At 39.2% G+C, this 20,234-nt stretch overlaps 2 protein-coding genes across 8 annotated transcripts; one reads left to right on the top strand and one right to left on the bottom strand.

Moving 5' to 3' along the window:
• The first annotated feature begins 3,150 nt into the window (after nucleotides 1-3,150).
• On the top strand, nucleotides 3,151-5,249 carry LOC124640587. The gene is made up of 4 exons (XM_047178414.1): nucleotides 3,151-3,580; nucleotides 3,727-3,875; nucleotides 4,290-4,401; nucleotides 4,737-5,249. Exons 1-4 carry the CDS (start codon nucleotides 3,309-3,311, stop codon nucleotides 4,882-4,884), a joined length of 681 nt encoding a protein of 226 aa, XP_047034370.1. The 5' UTR covers nucleotides 3,151-3,308; the 3' UTR covers nucleotides 4,885-5,249.
• LOC124640585 lies at nucleotides 4,422-18,504 on the bottom strand. 7 transcript variants are annotated; one of them, XM_047178408.1, is made up of 13 exons: nucleotides 17,811-18,504; nucleotides 15,097-16,553; nucleotides 14,903-15,028; nucleotides 13,455-13,636; nucleotides 12,509-12,654; nucleotides 11,432-11,523; nucleotides 8,514-8,606; nucleotides 7,641-7,702; nucleotides 7,314-7,376; nucleotides 7,013-7,106; nucleotides 5,865-6,076; nucleotides 5,393-5,524; nucleotides 4,422-4,827 (listed from the first exon to the last, which is right to left on the bottom strand). In XM_047178408.1, exons 1-12 carry the CDS (start codon nucleotides 17,935-17,937, stop codon nucleotides 5,401-5,403), a joined length of 2,778 nt encoding a protein of 925 aa, XP_047034364.1. In that variant the 5' UTR covers nucleotides 17,938-18,504; the 3' UTR covers nucleotides 4,422-4,827; nucleotides 5,393-5,400. The 7 variants fall into 7 exon arrangements, with proteins under 7 accessions (XP_047034364.1, XP_047034363.1, XP_047034365.1 ...); XM_047178407.1 differs by having other exon boundaries at nucleotides 13,455-13,639; nucleotides 17,811-18,503; XM_047178409.1 differs by having other exon boundaries at nucleotides 5,865-6,061; nucleotides 13,455-13,639; nucleotides 17,811-18,502.
• Nucleotides 18,505-20,234: the final 1,730 nt, after the last annotated feature.

Genomic DNA, 20,234 nt, shown 5'->3' with positions numbered 1-20,234 from the left:
AACGATGAAATGCGCTATCATTAATTGTAGAAATTGCTCAGGATCCAAACTCAAACATACCATAGGATAACATTTCACGTGTAAGTAATATTTTAGCTTTAAAACATATTTTTTGCTAGAGACATCTGTCGTCGAATAGCTGCATTTCTAGAACCTCTAAGTGAATTTGTTTTTCGTATCAATCTTGTATCAATGTATATTATTGGTACCAATTTTTGCCTTAAAAAGCAGCTTCATTTTTCCTTGCATCCTACAAGTTTTTTTATAGATTATTTACAAACCAAAACATATGATATATTATCATGAAAATTGAATATTATAAAAACACCATCTTTCGGTAAGTAGTCGACTTACGTATATTTGAAGTAAAATTGTGTTCATCAAGACAGAGAGACCCGTTACAAAATTAAGTGCTACCAGACATCGAAAATGCAATCACCCATTCTTAAAAAAGGTCTTATTTAAAAAAGCTGCAATTATCTTAAAATTAATCATAACTCTAACTGTGTATATTTATTTATATTCATCACTAGCCGTTTTCCCGCGGTTTCACCCGCGTACCGTGGGAGCTACTGCCCGCACCGGGATAAAATATAGCCTATGTTACTTGCAGATAATATAGCTTTCTAATGGTGAAAGAATATATAAAATCGGTCCCGTAGTTTTTGAGTTTATCCATTACAACCAAACAAACAAACAAAGTTTTCCTCTTTATAATATTAGAATAGATCAGCAATGTTTTACATAGGTATATCTCTCTTGCCGTACATACTTTTTGAATGTACCTTTACTCAGAGCAACATCCGACTCACATAAAGTCTGCTACTTATTTAGTGGATGCGCCGTTATGATACAGTTGTGAAAACTCTAATTTGATAAACACTGTCCCTATAATTTTAATTCCCATTTTTCTTGGTGAATTTCGTAATGTGGCAACATCGAAAATAACAACAGTCATCGCAGCACGGTTCTAGAACAAATAGAACGAATTTTCGTGCTTGTGATGCCATAGTGGCTAGTAGACGAACTAACACAATGCCATAAGTTGATACTTAAATTACACCATGGGGGTATTTTAGACCCGTGGTGAATAAAAATGATTTTTCATCGAGTCTCCGTTTAATGGTTCCTAGATACCTATTTCATTTCTGGAGGAGTAAATAAATTGTTGTGGGGCAAGTTCTCTGCACAAAATAATACTTATATAACAATTAATTTTCTAACTTTTTTATCTCTCTCTTTTTCTTCGTTCATTTCAAATGAATACTTCTTTAAACTTTCTAATTGAATTACTATTTTAAAAGAATTATTAATTTTGAGTATTTACTTTACTTTTGAGTATGGCACTAGTGGTCGATGTTAGTTTAGGGTTAGATTTTAATGAATGATGATGATGATGATGATTAATTTTGAGTATTTACTTTACTTTTGAGTATGTCACTAGTGGTCGATGTTAGTTTAGGGTTAGATTTTAATCATCCTATTCCACGCTAGATGGATTTACAAAAAATGGGTGGCTTCCCATAAAAGGCGTATAAGGGTGGAGCACGGGTGGAGCTAGTAACGTTCCTCGTCCCCCGCTCACCCGAATTTTGGCGCGCTGCTTTGTTAGGAGATTTTTCGTTAGGGCATCTCCGCTAGTCTTTTCTCCTCCGTGCCCCCGCTACCCACGTGGACCATGAGGGTGTCACCCGCTGGCCAGGCTGTAGACAGATACCAGTGGTCCAAACATTACCCTTTTGCCGCTTTTGCTTATTTAGATGTTCGTCCTTAACTTGACTTATTAATTTTAAGTTCAAACGGTAGTTTTGAATTAACGTCGTTACAACGTCCAAAACTACCCTATGTATGTATATTCTAAAATTTTAATTCTAAAACAGGGACCCGATTCTCCTAATTTTACTTAAGCGTCATACGATTCACGTTCGACTCGATTCGACTGATATCCAATCCCGACTCGATTACAATTGAAGCGTATGTGGCATTCCGCTATTTTTTCTTTGAAATAAACGTTTTTATCCTTTTCTGTCGTTCAATAATGAATAATTTTGTCTGCAAATGATTTACGATTGCAAAATGATTGTACAGCAAACTACCGTATAGACCAAAATCACCAAAATAGCAGACCAATCGCACACCAATCAAATGTCAATCGAAGACGATTGGTCTTTTATTAGTAGCAGAATGCCCGATATGGTTAAAACTGCTATTACGATCATATTGCGATTCGATTTCTATTCGATTTTGACATTATTAACTTAGGAGAATCGGGCCCCAGGACTTCTATCAACCCCCGTTCAACCCCATAAATAATAGATTTTGGTAAAATCCTTCCTTAATGCATGTCTTCCCTCTATAAAGAACCTACCTCCCTTCAAGTTTGTATGAGTTTATAGTTTCTGAGATTTCGTAATTTATCAGTGCGTAGTATTTCGCTTTTACCCGTTTAACCTGGTTTTACTCGCTTTCCGAGGGAATGACTTCCCGTACCTGGGTAAAATAAAGCCGATGTCACACGAGGATATTGTAACTTCCGAACAGTGCTCCTAGGCTGTGCACATCGTGCGCGCAGTACTCGATTTTCTAGATAAATGGGCTATCTAACACTGAAATAATTGTTCAAATCGGATTCCTGAGATTAGTGCGTTCAAACAAACAAACAAACTCTTCAGCTTTATAATCATGCTACAAAGAGTGTGCTAAGTGTGAATGTGGAAGGATGGAGAGGCAGAGGTAGACCGAGGAAAAGATGGATTGATTGCCTGAAAGAGGACATGAAGCAGAAGGGAGTGGATTTAAGTATGACGTCTGACAGAGAGGAATGGAAGAAAAAGACTTGGGAACAGGGCAAGAAGATGATGACTATGATGATATATTATTTGGCCTATTACGAAGTTATATGAGAATTACTCACAGGGCAAATGATCGGTGTTTTCTTTAATTTGAGAAATTACAGAAAGATTTTACTAGCCAGTGAGTACGGCGCTTTAGAGCCTTTTCACATTCGGAAAAATGATTTTATGATCAAAATCAAGGTGGTTGCAGAAGCCCGATGGGTTGCAGTGGCCTCTATTCATTCGATAACCAATCTATCTACTTTTCTATATCTATGTTTAGGCATGACATTGACAGGATGACAAAATTCAAAAACAAAAAAATGAAGTGTGAAAGAAATCAAAACAGAACAAACATAACCTCAAATATTTCTTTCGGCGGCTGTCAAATTTTTCTCCTATAAAAAAGAACAATGGTGTAAAAATATATTATAAAATTCGTACCAGACTATCTTTGATCATCCCACTAACATAATGTTTAGATACGGGCTTTCGACCTTTCTCAGGACTGCCTTCCGAACTCAGCGTAAGACCATTGTCACAAAAATTCGAAATTATGCTCCAGTTACTATGGGGCTGTTAACCACGGCTTATTGTGACGAAAAACAGAAAGAGTTTGATGTACTGTGGGATGCAGGTAGTCTGGAACATGACTTTTTAATTCGACAAGCTACTACCATTAATGTAAACGCAGCAACTCAACTTTTGACTGTTACGTTAGTTGCTATCCAAGATACCAGTGAAAGGTAAGCAAGCTTACGCGTTATTTGAACAGACTCACTCAAAGAAACCTAGAAATTAAAATTTTCTTCTCTTCACCCTCCTTTAACAACAAGATAGAGAATTTCCGTGCTTCATTCACCACTTAGAAAGTTAATGTAACTAATTATAGGCTACGAGATGCACTGACTAGGGAGATCTGCCTGGTGAAACAAGCCCTGGAGTGGGGCGAGGATGGCACTCCTCCACATCACTGGGACCAGCTGGTTGCTGTGAGGGGATCACTGTGTGACTTACGACACAACCTTCACACTTTGTTTAGTAAGTAACCATTGGCCATTTGCCTAGACTTCCCAACTATGTTGGGGTAGGCTAGTCTTATTAGATGCACCTGAATTTTATGTGGCTAGGGCTATCTGATACCCACTGGTTTTTTCCAGAAAGGGCCTCAATGACAACTCACAACAGTACAGCAAAACATTTTATCACTGAACGCATATTTATTTCTTTATTCTGAATGCTTAAAGCTTGACAATAGATTTTACAACTTATTTAAAATGCTGTTCATAAAATTAAGAAATACCAGTATTAGCTGCCATGATATACTCTTTTAGTAAAGCTTAGATATTATCATCAATCTTGTAAGTTTGACAGTAGTTTTGTCTTGTGAAGCTTCCCTTCCTGCTTGTCAAGGTGTTGATTAATCTACCAATATACTAATCAATTGCTTTTTAGGTTATATGGATTATGCAGAAAAGTTAGCAACAGTTGCAGCAGAAATTTCATACTTATCAGGAAACATAGCCGCATCAGATGCAATATGTGAGAGAATTGATCATGCATGCAGGTAAATAAATAAACAAAAAATTATACAAAAAAATGAGTTTATTAAAGCATGTTATGTTTTTATGAGAAATATTTTACAATGTTTTCATTTTTTACATAATATTTTTTTAGTTAGGAGTGCTCAAAATTAACAGATTGCTTTGTTTAAATTAAATTTAATACACATTCAATATTAAATATGCGCATTAATATGTAAAACAACAATAGTCACTTCTTTGACTTCTAACATTGTAATAATGATATAAAGTAACAAAATTTTATAAACAAAAATATTCTTATAGTTAATTGATATTGTGTGTATATACATATAGTGGCAGTAGTGTGTGTGTGTTGCAGGACGTGCAACGCACAGAAGCAGCTGACACATGAGTTGCAGCAAGAGAGCCTCGAGCTGCAGCAGCAGGCCATCCTCAGCGCGCCCCAGGAGCTGCAGGACAAACTCAAACATGAAATCAAGAACGAGAAGAAGACATTGCAGACCTGACATTGTTTGTCACTCGTTACAACTCACTTAAGCTCACAAACCTATAGACTTTCATAGATGTAACTAATTCTAGCATAGATCAAGTAGTACTTAGTGGCTTGTATATAAATATTCCATTTATTATGATTTACATTAATTTTTATTCAAGCTAGTGATTACTTTCTTGTTTGTGTTCATGCAAACTTGCTAATTGGATAAATGTTATATACGAAATTTTTACGAGTATGATTTGCTTTTCAAATTCCATAGGAACTTCATTAAAAATTTGTTAAAGAGGGAAACACATCATAGTGAATCTGCTATCAAAATTACCTGTATATATAATCTAGTTAGTGCCCTAGACAATAAGAAACTTTTAAACAATATTAATTGTTTTCTTTACTGTCACTATTATAAAACCCGCATCAGTTTGTTGCTAAACTGAATCTTTCATCAAAGGATTCATAAGAGAGTATAAATTAATCCCCATTCGTGTCCAAGGCTGTTGGGGTAATATTAAGTCACTTACTTGAATGTTTAAAAAGTAGCATCCTTGTTGAGATGCGTTTCGATGTCGACACGACAGATGGGACAGTGCTTGTTGGTGCTCAGCCACTGGTCGACACACTCCATGTGGAATAGATGCATGCATGGTAACCGCCTGAAATATCCGAAAGCTACGATTAAAAACGAACCTTTATACATCCAGTATTGAGATATCTTTCTATTGAGATATCTTTCTGCCCGTTTTCGGACTTCCCGCCAATTTTTGTAGGATAGATTTCGGAGCGATATTGTGTCTATATATGTGACTAGAATTTTCTGACAGGCTTATTGTGGAACTAGTGCGTTGCACTATTGCTATCAGTGTGTCCTATTTTCTACTACAAAAAATCTGTGGGATAAGGACTATTTCGTTCAAGGTCCGAAATGATGGATAATACCTCAGTTACCGCTCCTGTTGTAGAATCCATCAGGTGTAAATCGGGGATGTAACATACCTGCAGTCAGAATCGACCTCGAATAGCGAGAGGCATATAGTGCACTTCTCGTCCTGGTGCAGCGGCGCGGGGCGGTAGGCGTGGCGGTAGGTGTTGCTCTCGATGACGGCGCGGGACGCCCCCCGCCCCCGCCAGCCGCGCCCCGCCTCCGTCTCCGCCGCGTACACCATGGCCGCCGCCATGGCGCCCGTGCCCTGCTTCAACGCATATTGCTTCATACCAAACATCGAAACACTTCATAAAACCACCGAGTAAGGCTGGTTTTCCACCAGTGATGTGCGAGAATGCGTTGCGAGGTATGTGTTTTTCAAGAGCCAATAGAATCACTTCGTTTAACTAGCCTCGCTCGGCATAGCTCTGGCTTAGCGGAGCGAGTTTTTTACGTACAAAATAAACGAGAAATGTGCACTCCGGTCAAATCCTCTTACGACACATGTCACATTTACCTCGCACATCTCTGGTGGAAAACCAGCCTAAAGGTCACTGTCGTTGTTAGGCAAGACAAGTTAATCGCTCCATTAGGGCTGCAACGTAAAAAGTCCTCAAAAAGTTGTTCCCAATGTGATACACGGCAAAGATACATACATTGCGAATTGGCTCAAATTGCTCCACACATTTTTCTTTATCCTACTACCAATGGGCAATGAACAAAAATTCATTTACTTTTATTATAAAATCGCGGAGTTCAGAAGTAGGCTGGCTCTACTGGTCTGGGCTTGAAGCACATCGAACTTGCTGATCATTATCGAAAGGAGCGGCAAAACCCTCTGCGAGACCTATGTCCCTGATGAGGGATAACAGCATATCATCAATATAAAATTCCTACCATTATGGGAATTATCTACTTGTATGTCGCTAATAGAACAATAGAAAATCAATTGTGTCTCGCGTATATCTGCGCTCCGACATACAATAGGTTAATCTTCGAGTTTGACACATTGACAAACAACAAAATCAAGGCGCTTGGGAATATACCACATGAAACGCTCCTGTCAGAATTGCGCTATGGGATTGTTCGAAAGTGTTACCGCGGCCCTTGGTACATAAAAGACCTTGCAATTCAAGGAAAAAGGTGCTTGCAATTCATGCCCATGTGAGAAAAATTAATGCGGCATAAAATGAAGTGAAATAAAATAAAAATATTTTACCATGAAGGACGGCTGTATAGATATGTGGAGATGCGGCGGCGACGGGTGCATCTGCATGTAGTGATGCATATGGTGGTGTATATGTTGCCTGTCACTGGAAAAAAAACATTACATTTTGTGAGACAACCATACAGGGCTTGAAAACGAAGAATTTTTATTTTTTTAAGTTGCAGATATTGACGAAATGTTATATAAAAAAATGCTTGTAGAATCGCAGAGAAGATAGTTGAATAAAGTAGAACGTAAGATTGCGCTGAATGAACTTGTAAATACGCATCGCTTGTAGAATAAATGCTGATACCTCGTTGCGACGGAACTCGGGCCGCGAAGGGCCGCCATCACCCGGCCCGCCGCTCGACGCCGCCTAGAAGCGAATACATGTGTTCTCGCTTCGCGTATTCCTCAAAGCAAATTAGACAGTACGAGTCTATCGATATTTTGCCACAAAACCGAAGTTACTAATGTTTGTTGTTAGTCAATATAGACCGTGGATTGTAATGAAATGCTCGCCACCAAAATATCAATTAGGCCAGTAAAGTATGATAAATACATAAATGGTAAATATATTAGATGTTGATATAAAATGCAAGTGTAACAATTAATATTATTCGTGGACAGAATTACTCACAGCATCATAGGCGGCGGCGGGGGTGGTGCTGCGATGTCACGTTGTTCCAATTCATCAGGGAACTGAAATACCAATGACAAATTATCATCTTTCGTTATGTTAGTTAAAAATTGAGCGATTTTAGATAAACATGATAAATTGGTTTCTAAGATATCAGTGTGTTAAAGAAATAGTCATATAACTGGACCTCTCTCTTGGCTGTCGGAACGAACCAAATAAATAACATCTACCAAGAATTTGTTGGGAGTCGAACCCACAATTCACATGCAAATGCAATAATAAAAAAAAATGCAACAAAACTTAAAGTTCCTAAATAAAGTGTTAGTAAGTGATGGTATAAAAAAGTAATCTCCATAGTGTGACCAAGTGTTAATACAGTAATATTTTACAAGTATTAGGATATAATAAAATATAATAAATTATAAATAAAGTGTTAGCAAGTGTTCGTATAATGAAGTATGTATTCTACTTAGTGTTACCAAGTGTTGGTATACTAAATGTTACTACATAAAGTGTTACCATAATAAATGATTCTACATTAAGTTTTAGTATAATAAAGTATTCTACAAGTGTCAGCAAGTGTTGGTTGGTACATTAAATGAATCTAAATAAAGTGTTAGCAAAAGTTGTTATACTAAAATGCTTCTACATAAAGTGTTACCTGCCCACTCAGAGACATTTAATGATTACTTAAGTCACTCCTTAGTGACGGAATGTCATACAAATCCTTCACTAAGGAATAGCTTAAGTAACCATTAAATGTCTCTGAGTGGGGAGGTTAGTATACTAAATGACTCTACTTAATATAGTGTTAGTGAGTGTTGGTATAATAATAGTGTTAGCAAGTGTCGGTATAATAAGTATAGTGTATACAGCGAGCACAGTGGTGGGCGGGGGCGGCGCGGGCGGGTACTGCACGAAGCTGGGCGGAAAGCTTTCGCCCATCATGGTGCGCCGTTGCAGCTCCTGCAAATACAACACCATACCCATTGTACTGCCTTATTCCTTCATACGAATATCTTCATTCATGTTGAGGTTTAACGTGATAGTTTTTAAGGGACAGGTATGATAACTGGCTGGAAATATTTTGTGGAAAAAATATATGACCTCCTCATCCCAGTTACCTGGGCAACCCAATAATCCTTGGACTACCAAGACTAATGTCAGACTTACTGGCTTCTGGCTACCCGTGACGATAGTCAAGACCGAACGCAAAAGTTAAAAAAAATAACCCAATTACCACTGCAAGTGGTAGATAGACTATTAGTTAAGTGACATGGTTATTTTTTTTTGAGTTTCATTTGCCTTTATTGCTGTTTTATCCGACGTTATTAAATATGACGAAGATATTGTTGTAAGTTTTAAGTGTAGTAGTAGTTTGAGATATACATGACAAACCATGAGTTGTGTATGTTAGCCATGGTTTTGTGGTCTGCCCTTTTATTTTATTTTCTTTCTTCTAAGCCGATATAAGATCCCGCCACCACGTGTCTATTGTATGTAAGTAGTGTTCTTATAAAGAAAAAACAAACTACAAATAGCAACAAAAATTTTAAAACACTAAAGCCAGGCAAAAAGATTCAAGTACTACTACTATTTCGAAAAGAAAAAAAACTAAGCTATGCTTCATCTGCCTATAGGTATAACTTTACTATCCACGGCATATTCCAAGGCTAAAAATTCATACCAAGAAAATAGTACAGGCTATTTATTTTTTATTTAATCGGACAACTAAAAGATCCATAATGTTAGTAACAATATACACTCGGGAGCAATAAAATCGCACACTCCGGATTTTAACAAAAAAAGCTGGATTTTCTTATTATAATTGCTAAAAAATTATTAAATTGCAATGGACACTTAAAGATTATTTCATTACCTTTCCAACGATACCACTGAAGTGCATGTAAGATGCTCAGAAGGATCTTTCAGGAGATAAAATGAAACTTGCATGTAAAGTTGTGATTATTGCATTTAGCGGACAAGACATTGAATTGAAACAAATCAATACATTTTCAATAAAATCTTTATTAATATGGAGTGTTACCCCCTCTAGCTCTAATTACGGCTCTTAGACGGTTTTTCATCGACCGTATTAACTTAATTATGAACTCTTGTGGTATACCGTTCCACTCTTCTTCAATGGCTGATTGCAGCGCTTGGAGATGTGTGGGAGCTGGACTTCTTGCTCGAACACGCCTTTTCAGCTTATCCCATACATGCTCGATAGGATTGAGATCAGGACTACGAGCTGGCCACTCCATCACGTTAATACTGACGTCTTCCAAGTAATCGCGAACTGTCCTAGCAACATGTGGCCTGGCATTATCATGCATAAGTAGGAATTCTTCCCCCATAAGCCACGAAATCGGCCTAACATGATGTTCGAGGACTTCTTCCACGTATCGCTGGGCTGTTAATCCTCTCGATCTAGGGCCAGTATTGGCCCCAGTAATGAAGACAATGTCGGTTTTGGAATCGAGCATTATGCCACCCCAAAACATACACGATCCACCGCCATAAGCGACACGTTCGCTAATGCAGCATTGTGAAAATCGCTCTGATGACCTTCTATAGACTCTTGAGCGTCCATCGTGGCCGTGTAAAGTCATTCTACACTCATCGGAAAACATAACTGCCCTCCACTGATCGAACGTCCAATTTAAATGTTCTCGGGCAAATTGAAGCCGGGCTTGTCGGTGGGCTGTGGTCAATTTCGGACCATTTGCGGGTCGATGTGCAGTCAACCCCGCTTCAGACAATCGTCTTCTGACTGTCCACCGACTTATGCTGACATTGCGTACTTCTCGAAGCTGCTGTCCTAGCTCAACCGCGTTCAGCTGTCGATTTCGCAAAGATCTTGTCACTAGAAAGCGGTCATCACGGTCTGATGTAGTACGATGGCGGCCTGATCCTGGTCGCCGAATATAGCCTCCAGTTTCTCGAAACCTCTGGTATACACGTCGAACTGAATATCGACTTAAATTCAACTGTCGAGCGACTTGACTTTGATTTTGCCCAGTTTCCAACAAGGCTATAACTTGAGCAGCCTCTGCAGGTGTCGTGTCCATGTTTTTCAAAGTTTTCCGTATGTATTCACAAGAGGGGTTATCACGTTAGAACTCAGTGCACAAATGATTTAAAAAAACCTTTAACTGACACTTTTATACCTGCGAGAAGGGGCGCAAGTAGTGCCTACCTGAAACGAGTTAATTCGAGGAATTTTGTTGTTTTGATGTTTTTGCGCGTAACTTCCAGGAAAATGAATTTCTTTTTACATGACATTTTAAACAAAGTGTGTATTTTTATTAAAAATACCTTTCATTTACTTAAACCAAAGAGTTTTAAGAATATCCACTGTTTTTGGTCAAAATCTAGGGTGTGCGATTTTATTGCTCTCAAGTGTAGTTTCTCTAATTCGTAAGGGACACTCTCATGATACATGGATAGCGGTGAACGTAGGTAGGACAGGACTGGTAGTGGTGCGTTATTACCATGCGCCTCGATATCATTGTTTGAATTCAAGAGTCGTAATGTACCCGCCATCCCGCGTGATTCATGGGAGTGTCACTAACTAAATTGACAAGCTATCTATACTAGGTAGTAAAATAAAGAGGAAACATTTCTTTTGTTTGGAAAAATTCTTTCACTGTTGCAAAACTACACGCTTCCGGAGTAACTTCGTACATTTTATCCCGGTACGGGCGCGAAGTGTGAGTGTATAAGTGACATCGCGGGAAAACGGTTCATAGCAAATGAATATGTTGCCATATTTACAATTGTGCACTTACCATCATGTGGTGTTGCCGTTGCCAGAGTCGCTCGTGCACTAGATAGGGCGGAGCTACCGCCGACATGACGTCTCGCCGCTGACGTTCACCCACTGAGAAATGCACGATTTCATACTTTTATTTTATATTTGTTTGTTTGATTTACACGACTTCAAAAGTCAATTACATAAATCACTGTAGGTACATTTTTTGCAAATGAAACTTAAAAAAATAAAGGAAATATAAAAAAATATGTAATAAAACTTTAAAATAAATACTATTTAAATCAGAGTAGGTACCCCCCCATATCACGGGGGTGGATATCAAACAGCTAGTTCGCCATTTTGGGGAGGCCGCCATATTGGATTTGTAATGACGTTTCTTAGCTAGTCATGTATTGTCATCAGAACACAGAGCGTGTGCAAAATTTCAACCTAATCGGGAGACCGGGAAGTGGGTCAAATTAAGATTCCAAGATTTTCTTACATAGTTACAAGTGAAGTTAATATAAGCGTGTAAATCATTGACATACAAAAACCCAAGATGCACAGTCTCGAATAAAAGTAACGCTCGAATGTGTCCCCGAACACTAATTCTGTCTCTTTCTATAAGGTACAAGCATACGTTATTTCAAGTTCAACTTTACGTGAACTTGTTATTTTGTAATAAAACACTGTAGATAAAGCAATAAACTTTTACGACCGAAGTGGTCGGCTAGGACAAAGCAACTGAGCGCACAATTCTGAATGTTGCGCTCATTTGGTGGGGACGTTTTTGAGACGTTGACGTGTATCTTGGGTTTGTTGTATAATGGCGTCCACGGCCGATTCGGCCACGGCGGCTGTTCTCATATAAGGAGATCCGCCAGCTGCGCAGGACATATTATAGTGCACGAGCATTTGCGCAGACACAGCTTCCTATTCCTTCACTCTCATAACTCGATGGGAAAGTTTAAGAAAACCCACAAAGCGATTTCGGCCCGACCCGGGAATCGAACCCGAGACGTCGAGCACAGCAGCCGCGCTTGCGACCACTAGACCAACGAGGCAGTCAAACATACATAGTTACAAGTGAATCTAAGAGAAAGAAGATACAGACTGTGCGCGGGCGGCGCGTGGTGGTGGTGGTGCGGCGGGTGCGCATGCGGCGGCGGGTGCGGCTGCTGGGGCGCCACGCCGCAGCACGCGCAGCCCGCGTGCCCGCAGCAGCAGCGCCGGCAGCCCGTGCACGGGCCCACGCGGACTCTACACGATGCACAATAACATATTATGTCACAATGTGTGTATATAAAAGTCGTGGTGGCCTATAGTCTGTTTTATAATCTCGTAGACTAAACTGACATTACGAGTGTTGTCCGTTATTTGCAATTCTTAAAAAATAGTGATGTGGCACAACCGAAACTTAGCGGTAATAAAATAAAGTATCGTTTTTTTACAATAACTTGTCCTAAAATAATGTGCTTATCCTTGATGATTACGCATGGTATTGCGTGGTCAGATGTCCCTGGCAGTTTGTAGCACGTCGTGCAGCCGTGTGCCCTACGTGAATTTTAAATTTAAAACTTTGAATGAAAATTAAATTCGTCTATTATATATAGAAAGTTACGATTCAACAAACCGGTATCGTAAGTACAGCACTATACAAAAAAGCTGGCAACATTATTTGTAAATTTCACATTTGAAAGTGTCAATTTAGTCTACGAGATTAAAAAAACAGACATTAGTGGGGAAAAAACCAATATCTCAAGCATTAGACAAGTACCAATACAACTTATCTAAGTTAGTATGTACTTTCTAAGTATTATCTTGGGGGGTAGTCAGAAGTCAGTAAGTCTGCCACCAATCTAACCAAGGGGTATTGGGTTGCCCGGGTAACTGGGTTGCCTGGGTAACTGGGTTGAAGAGGTAAGATTGGCAGTCGGTCCTTGTTAAACACTGGTACTGAGCCGCATTCGGACCAACCTCAACATAGTTGGGAAAAAGGCTCGGGAGATGAGACGAATGTGTGTGTATTCCTAAGTTAAAATGATCGAAAGGTCAATAACCTGGTTCGCATAATATGCGCGTGCGGCGGTATGTCGCTGTGGGCGAGATGTGGCGGGTAGCTGCATCTGCGCGGCATGCCCAGCATGGTCCTTGACCCGGTCCACACGTTGCCCTGGGGGTCGCCCGGCTGCGGGCATCCCGGCACCCGCCCCGGAGACCCCGTCAGGTCAATCACCTCCTGCTGCTGACAATTATTACAATACATCACTACATAGTATACAACAAAAAAGCTTTCTCTGTCCCTATATCCTTGTCCCTCCGTCCCTTTATAAGCTGAAATTTTCAAAACTACGCAACCGATTTTCATGTTTTTTATCAGATAGAGTGTTTGAAGAGGAAGTTTTATGTGTACAATACATGCATAATATAGTAGTGAAACACTAATAATATAAGCTATAAGCCCCGCAGGGCATCTGAGGCGGATGACGGGGAGTAGCGACCCCGCGGGGCTATATATCCGAGTGCTCCAGGGAGAGTATACTGTCCCCCATCTCCGGCTTGCCGGAGTGAAGCATGACGGGGGATAGGTCTCCCGCCTCTTGGCTTGCCTTCACCGGCCGGTCAGAGTGGAGTCGCTAGAGTAGGGTTAGCAGCCCGCTCGGAGGGTAGGTGCCTCGTGGTAAGTGGCGAGTGGGCCGGTGATGCTGGACCCACAGGGAGCGCGTGATCTGCGTTTAAAGTCCGCCGAGGTATCCTCACCCTTCAGCCGCTCATGTACCTGTTGCCCCCTTGTTGCGATTTAGCGACTGATTCCCGGGGGCCCAGTAAGTGAGGTGGCGAGTCTCCACCTGCCATTTTTACGTGTATTTATTACATTGTTACCGGCAGGTGCCATAGTTCCCGTAGTTTCCCCATTCCTAGTCCACTAGCATCCCATCACAATAGCCCAAGTAGTTTTCACCCATAGTTAGCAATAGTTTAGCACAGAACCGGGGATTGTCCTTGGGTACATTTCTATAGTGTATACAGGGATAATCGTCGGTTTTGTGTCACCATTTCATTAAAGTTGTCTCAAAAGGGCTTCAGCGTGTTGGCTTCGGCCCCACGTTCGCCTCCCAAAAATCCGGGACTTTATAGTCCCGAGGTCTGGTAGAGACATACAAGAAAATAAGCTATAATATAACTCTATTACCGAAACGCAGCAAGGGTGGGCAACTAGCATACGTATAAAGAGGGAAGAATTCCCACGGGACGTGGTCGAAACTGCGTCCACAACCAACCAATCTGTGCTTAGAAAGAAACGAAAATCCGCTATGGACTTGCTTCCGGCACTGCATTCACACTATCTTTGGAACACTTATGGAATTTCCAGCTAATTCTTTTTAATGTACTACTAAGTTCAGGGCTAAATTAAGGACATCGTGGAAAAATATCACTGTGTCAAGTCCCAAGTCTTCAAGTGTCCCAGTTTATTTTCTGAAAATGTCGTCATTTCCGCAATACTTACTGAGTTGTTGTCGTCTCCTACGAGCATCACGCCATCATCTGAGCTGGTGTCGGACACCCAGTCCAGTTGCAAGTCCGGTGCCGCCAACACGTTACCAGGCGGCACTGAGTCATTCCCTCGCGAGTCCTGTATCACAGAGCACACATATAACAATCACGTTCCAGCAAGAAAAATAGATCTTCAGAATCACAAACCTGAGTATTGGTTCTGTTATCAGTTGCCTGCCTCCCCGAACTAGTCCCCGGCTGAGGAGAACTCTCCTTAGGTCTGCGATCGCCAGCACCATCTACTTTACAACATCTTCTTGCATTGTCAGGCTCAGTTTTTACTTCAACATTTTCATTAACACTTGCAGTTGTACCAGGCTCTATTTTTACTTGACAAGGTTCTACTGTTTCTGTTTTAATAGTGCTTACCAATGACAAATTTTCGTCCTGATTAGGGGAATATTCTTGTTTTATATAGCAAGGCTCTCGTTTCACATTTACCCTACAACTTGGAGGCTCGCCACAAGTGCCTGAGTTACTAGTAGACTGGTCAATGGTCCTGTTCCCGTGACATCGGGTTTGTTGGCTCTGACATGGTCTGTAGCCCTCTGCTGTCGTTTCAGCAGGGCAGGGCTCCGTTGACTCTTCCAAGCTCGGACCGCATTCACACTCAACTTCATTTTCACGCTTTTCTTTTTTTATTTGCTTTTTTACAGTCGCGGTATTAACTTGCACTGTTGTTGTACGGTTGTCTACAGTTGGCAAATGTAGATTATTAACATATGATACACCAGGTCTAGAAGGTTGACTGCCTGGCTCTTCTTTGACTTCAACCGCAGGCGGCCCACTTGTTCCATTACTTGTACCGCTCCCATTCCCATTTGTAGGCTGATACCCGGCACCACTGTCACATTGCTTTTTTCTGGGCGAGGCAACATTATCTTCTTCTTCTGAACTGACCTCTATTAGGTTTGGAACCTCATTCTCTTTTGAATGTCGCCTACGAGGAGAAATGTTGAGTTTGCGACTGGGCCGTTCTAGGTCTCGCTGATTAGCATTATCTGCTGCAGTGGGGCCTTGGTTGTAAACATTTGACCGGGGGTGTAAATATTCATATTCTGGATGATTGTCAGACATTTGCATGCCGTTAGACATTGCATAGGGCAATGGATGAGGTATCGGGAAGTTTCTGTTGTCATTAAGAACAATAACATTATTAAAAGGCGGCCCATATTCTCTGGGTGGCTGTAAGCTAGGATAATGTGCATAGTTTGGATAGAAATATCCGTGTTGGTTTAGTGATTGTGGTTTAGGCTGATAACGGATGTTTATGTCTGGGAGTCTCCTCTGGCCATTGCCGTCAGTACTGTCAGGGTTGTTGGTGGCAAAAGAGTAATCCAGTGAACTAGAGCTGTCTGGTAAGGGTTGATACTCTTCAGGGACTGGAGTGTGTGAGTCAGATGGGTGTGAAGATGACAGGTTCACTTCATACGGTTGGTTGGGTGTTGTTGAGTTAACATAATTTGATGACACAGGTTTTGGTGTTTGTTCAGTGGTAGTTGTTTCGGTTGCCGTGGGGACAACGGCAGCTGGTTCAGTTGTTGTGGGTAGCACTTCTACTTCATCATCGCTTTCTGCAAACAGAGCATCACACTCCATTTGTTCTGAAATAGATAACAATATAAACTGTCTTAAGTCAATTCTGGGTTATGCTCACCGTTGTACATAAACTGTCTTTATTCTTTATATATTTATTGTTAAGTGTGCAATAAAGAATAAATAAGTTTGGGTCTTGTGGGTATGCGCTGTGTGTAAAAAAATCCTCATTCTAGTTTAGTATTTATAAAAATGGTTACATTGGTGGAATTAATGCCACCAGGCATTATTGTCAATTAATTGCATAGTTAGGTTCCCATTTAGCTAAAAATATCAACTCGAGTTGATACACACTTGTGTAGAGGCTTTAATAAAAAAGAGTGTGTAAGTAGAACAGAAATTTTGTTGACTTGAATTTGTCAGGAAGGCATTGAAGAAGAAAGCAAGCTGTGATGACCCTTAATAAAAATAGGGATAAGGAAGGGGAACGATAAAAGCAGTTTTTTGTAACATGAATATTATGTTTGGATTATTATCTTCTATGGAAAAATTAAATATAACCGGACTTAGCCAGTTTAATCTCTAACCAACAGTGATATATGCTTTAAACTAATATAGTAGAGAGGAAACATTCTTTTGTTTGTTTTGTACCCTCTGTGGCTCTGAAATGAGTGGACCTATTTGAAAAATTATTTCTCTGTCGGGAAACTAGGGTATTTGCGAGTAACATATGTAGACTATATTTTATTCCAGTAAGGTAGTTTCCTTAGGACATGGGTGAAACTTTAAAACAGCTAGTTTTGCCTCTATGAGCAGTATAAATAACAGGCAAAATAACTAACTACTTGATATGGCTTACAAACTTAGCAAGGACCATTTCCAAAATGTTTGTGAGTCTCTTTGTAACTAAATATTATTTATTTTTTTTGGGAAAAAAGTATTTTATGCATATTCTGTAGAAAGAAAGAATATCAAAATTCTGACGGATTTGTTCCATAAAATAAGTGAACAATTCAGTTCTTGATTACTAATAAATTATAAGTATGAGTTTGTTCTATTTTTAGAATGTATGCATTTCATCAACATATATGCATTTTATTTAAATTAAAGTTAGGAATAAACTTGTATCCATAATCAAAAGTAATCCTACGTTTCACATTTTCATATCAATATTGCACAAAAGAACATACTGTATTTATTTATATATTACAGTACTGCATGACTCAAGGAAATACCCATTACTGATATTATTCCTTATTTAAACAGGACTAGCAGGGAGATAAACTACGTGGAGCTCAAGCAGACTGCTATACATAAGTATTTACCATTTCTCTGATGGTTGTCAGAAGTTGCAGATGTAAACACAGTATCCAGGATGGCTGCCAGAGATGATGGACCAGCGATATCCCAAGACGGCGACACTTGATCGCCTTCGAAACCCTTCTCGGTCATTTTATTATCAACAACACTGTGCCATAATGTTCAAACTGAGATTAAACGTACAAGGTAACTTCGTAACTCTGGCTATTGTCAACACTCAACATCCGACATGAAGGAAGTCATGTTCACTTTATTTTAACCATGTTGATGTATTTTTTAAATTATGTATAATAAGCACAAGAATATAAGCGTTTCAGCTACATGAATGCTGCGAATAAAATCTAGTATAAAAACAGAAATAAAACTTGTCTTGAATATTGTCTGTATAGGTATCAATCATAGAGTATAGTAAATAGATTGGGAATAGAGAACCCACTTCGATTTTTTTCTGCAACCTTCAAACGATTTTTGAAGCGCCATCTGGTATCGTCTGCCGAAACAAATTGTTTATGTGTGCGTACATCCCATTTCACACACATGTATACATCAGTATTGTCTACAGGTTATTCGTCATCTCGACAGACTAAACTCACCATTAAAGTGTCGAGTTGGTGAAACTCGAAATTTGTACATTTATCATGTCGTCAACTCGCCACTCAAGATTTTCATTCGTGTCCAGTTAGTGAAACTTAGATTTTATCACTTTTATGTTTTCGCCAACTGGATACATTGTGTCACAAACATCATCGGCCACTGAACGTCCATTTTGCAAACGTTTGAAACGCGAAAAGTTGATTCCCAAACTTGGCGAAAACATAAAAGTGATAAAATCTAAGTTTCACTAACTGGACACGAATTAAAATCTTGACGTGGCGAGTTGACGACATGATAAATGTACAAATTTTGAGTTTCACCAACTCGACACATTCGTGGTGAGTTTAGTGTGTCGAGATGACGAATAACCGTCTATAGATATTCTAGGGGAATTTGTTCATACGTACGTACTTACAAAATATAGCCACAGAATGTAGAAAATAGTTATTTATTGAAATATGGAAATACAACACAGATTACTACAACTCAACAGAACAACGTTATGTAGGAACATTTAGAAAGTACTTAGTAGGCGACCTGGAATTAAATAAAAATCATATTTACTTATGTTTATGTTTATTGTAATAAATTTGTGCTGAAAGTTTAGTTTCATCATCCTCATCACGATATTGGATTTTACCTGATAAAATTCGATTAATTGAGCGGCACCAACTATATACCAAAATATTTATTGTAATGTTTTCAAAAACATTTCTTAATTCTATCTTGTGGATATCGCAGGTGAAAGGATAATCCACAAATATGTCTAAAAACATTTTTATCTTTTCTTTTAATTTAGTTTTTGGCACATTCTTTTTCAAAAGGAGATTGCCCGTTTTGTAAGGGAAGTTGGGTCCCAGTGAAAAATGTTTGTGCCCTGAAGATTTTTATTTTAACTAATAGGAAAAACATTGCATTTTCATAATCAGAAACCTTTTTTCATTTATTCACCCTGGTTCAAGAGATATCATTATTTTTCTGTTTTAAGAATATAGGTTATAATTAGAAATTGACATGGACTATAGATCACTATGAGCATAGAAATATGTACTGTAAATAGCAGTACCATGGAATTATGTCTCTATTTATGCATAAAGTAATGGAATTGTTATTATGTGTTTCCCGCGGTTACACCCGCGTCCCCGGGAACACCTTTCCATACCCGGATAAATTATAGCCTACCTAATCAAATCTTTCCTCTTTATAATATTAGTATAGACTCATAATTACCGTTATTGATAGTTATTATTATTTTAGTAATAGCAAGGGAAATAAAAAAAAAAACAAAACATGAATAAACTATTTATTCTTCATAAAATATTTCGTCCAAAGATTGAGCTGGAGCACTCACATTGTTGAAGCGGCCCCAGCTTAAATACCACAATACTGTCATAGTATGAGCACAACACCCTACCGTACGGTTACCCACTAGACAGTTACAATAGTAAGCAATGATACTTTCTAAAGAATTTGCCCGATCTTCATCTCTACTTATCAACAAATAAGAGTAATATGTTTTATGGCTCACATGGCGGGACTTAATTCTAGTCCTAATTAAATAATTATTTTGACCCAATATTAAGGGCAAATCCTCTTCCAAGACATCATTGCTTACTTCAACATTATAAGTACCATTACTTCTTATGTGCTCCCCATAATAGGATCTAGCCTGTTTTAATTGGTAAGATCCCAATGCAAATCTTCTTAAATCATCTAAAGTTAATCTTGGAAAATGATCTAAATGGGGAGCATTGCTGTCTATGTTTTGGAAAACCGTACGTCTCCTATTGATGTTATCCCTTCGAATAAATTCCCCCAAATAATTACTACTGTTT

This window comes from Helicoverpa zea, chromosome 21, assembly GCF_022581195.2.
Source record: "Helicoverpa zea isolate HzStark_Cry1AcR chromosome 21, ilHelZeax1.1, whole genome shotgun sequence".
Taxonomy (NCBI): Eukaryota; Metazoa; Arthropoda; class Insecta; order Lepidoptera; family Noctuidae; genus Helicoverpa; species Helicoverpa zea.
Note: the sequence above shows the minus strand (reverse complement) of the source record. Positions and strands in the feature narration are given on the sequence as shown.

Coding starts and splice junctions, on each gene's coding strand:
- LOC124640585 (XM_047178407.1), bottom strand. CDS start 17,937: ATGACCGAGAAGGGTTTCGAAGGCGATCAAGTGTCGCCGTCTTGGGAT. Junction 16,554..17,810: donor TGACAACCATCAGAGAAATG/GTAAATACTTAT, acceptor TATCTATTTCAG/AACAAATGGAGTGTGATGCT. Junction 7,107..7,313: donor CCGAGTTCCGTCGCAACGAG/GTATCAGCATTT, acceptor TTTTTTTTCCAG/TGACAGGCAACATATACACC.
- LOC124640587 (XM_047178414.1), top strand. CDS start 3,309: ATGTTTAGATACGGGCTTTCGACCTTTCTCAGGACTGCCTTCCGAACT. Junction 3,581..3,726: donor ATCCAAGATACCAGTGAAAG/GTAAGCAAGCTT, acceptor AACTAATTATAG/GCTACGAGATGCACTGACTA. Junction 4,402..4,736: donor AGAATTGATCATGCATGCAG/GTAAATAAATAA, acceptor TGTGTGTTGCAG/GACGTGCAACGCACAGAAGC.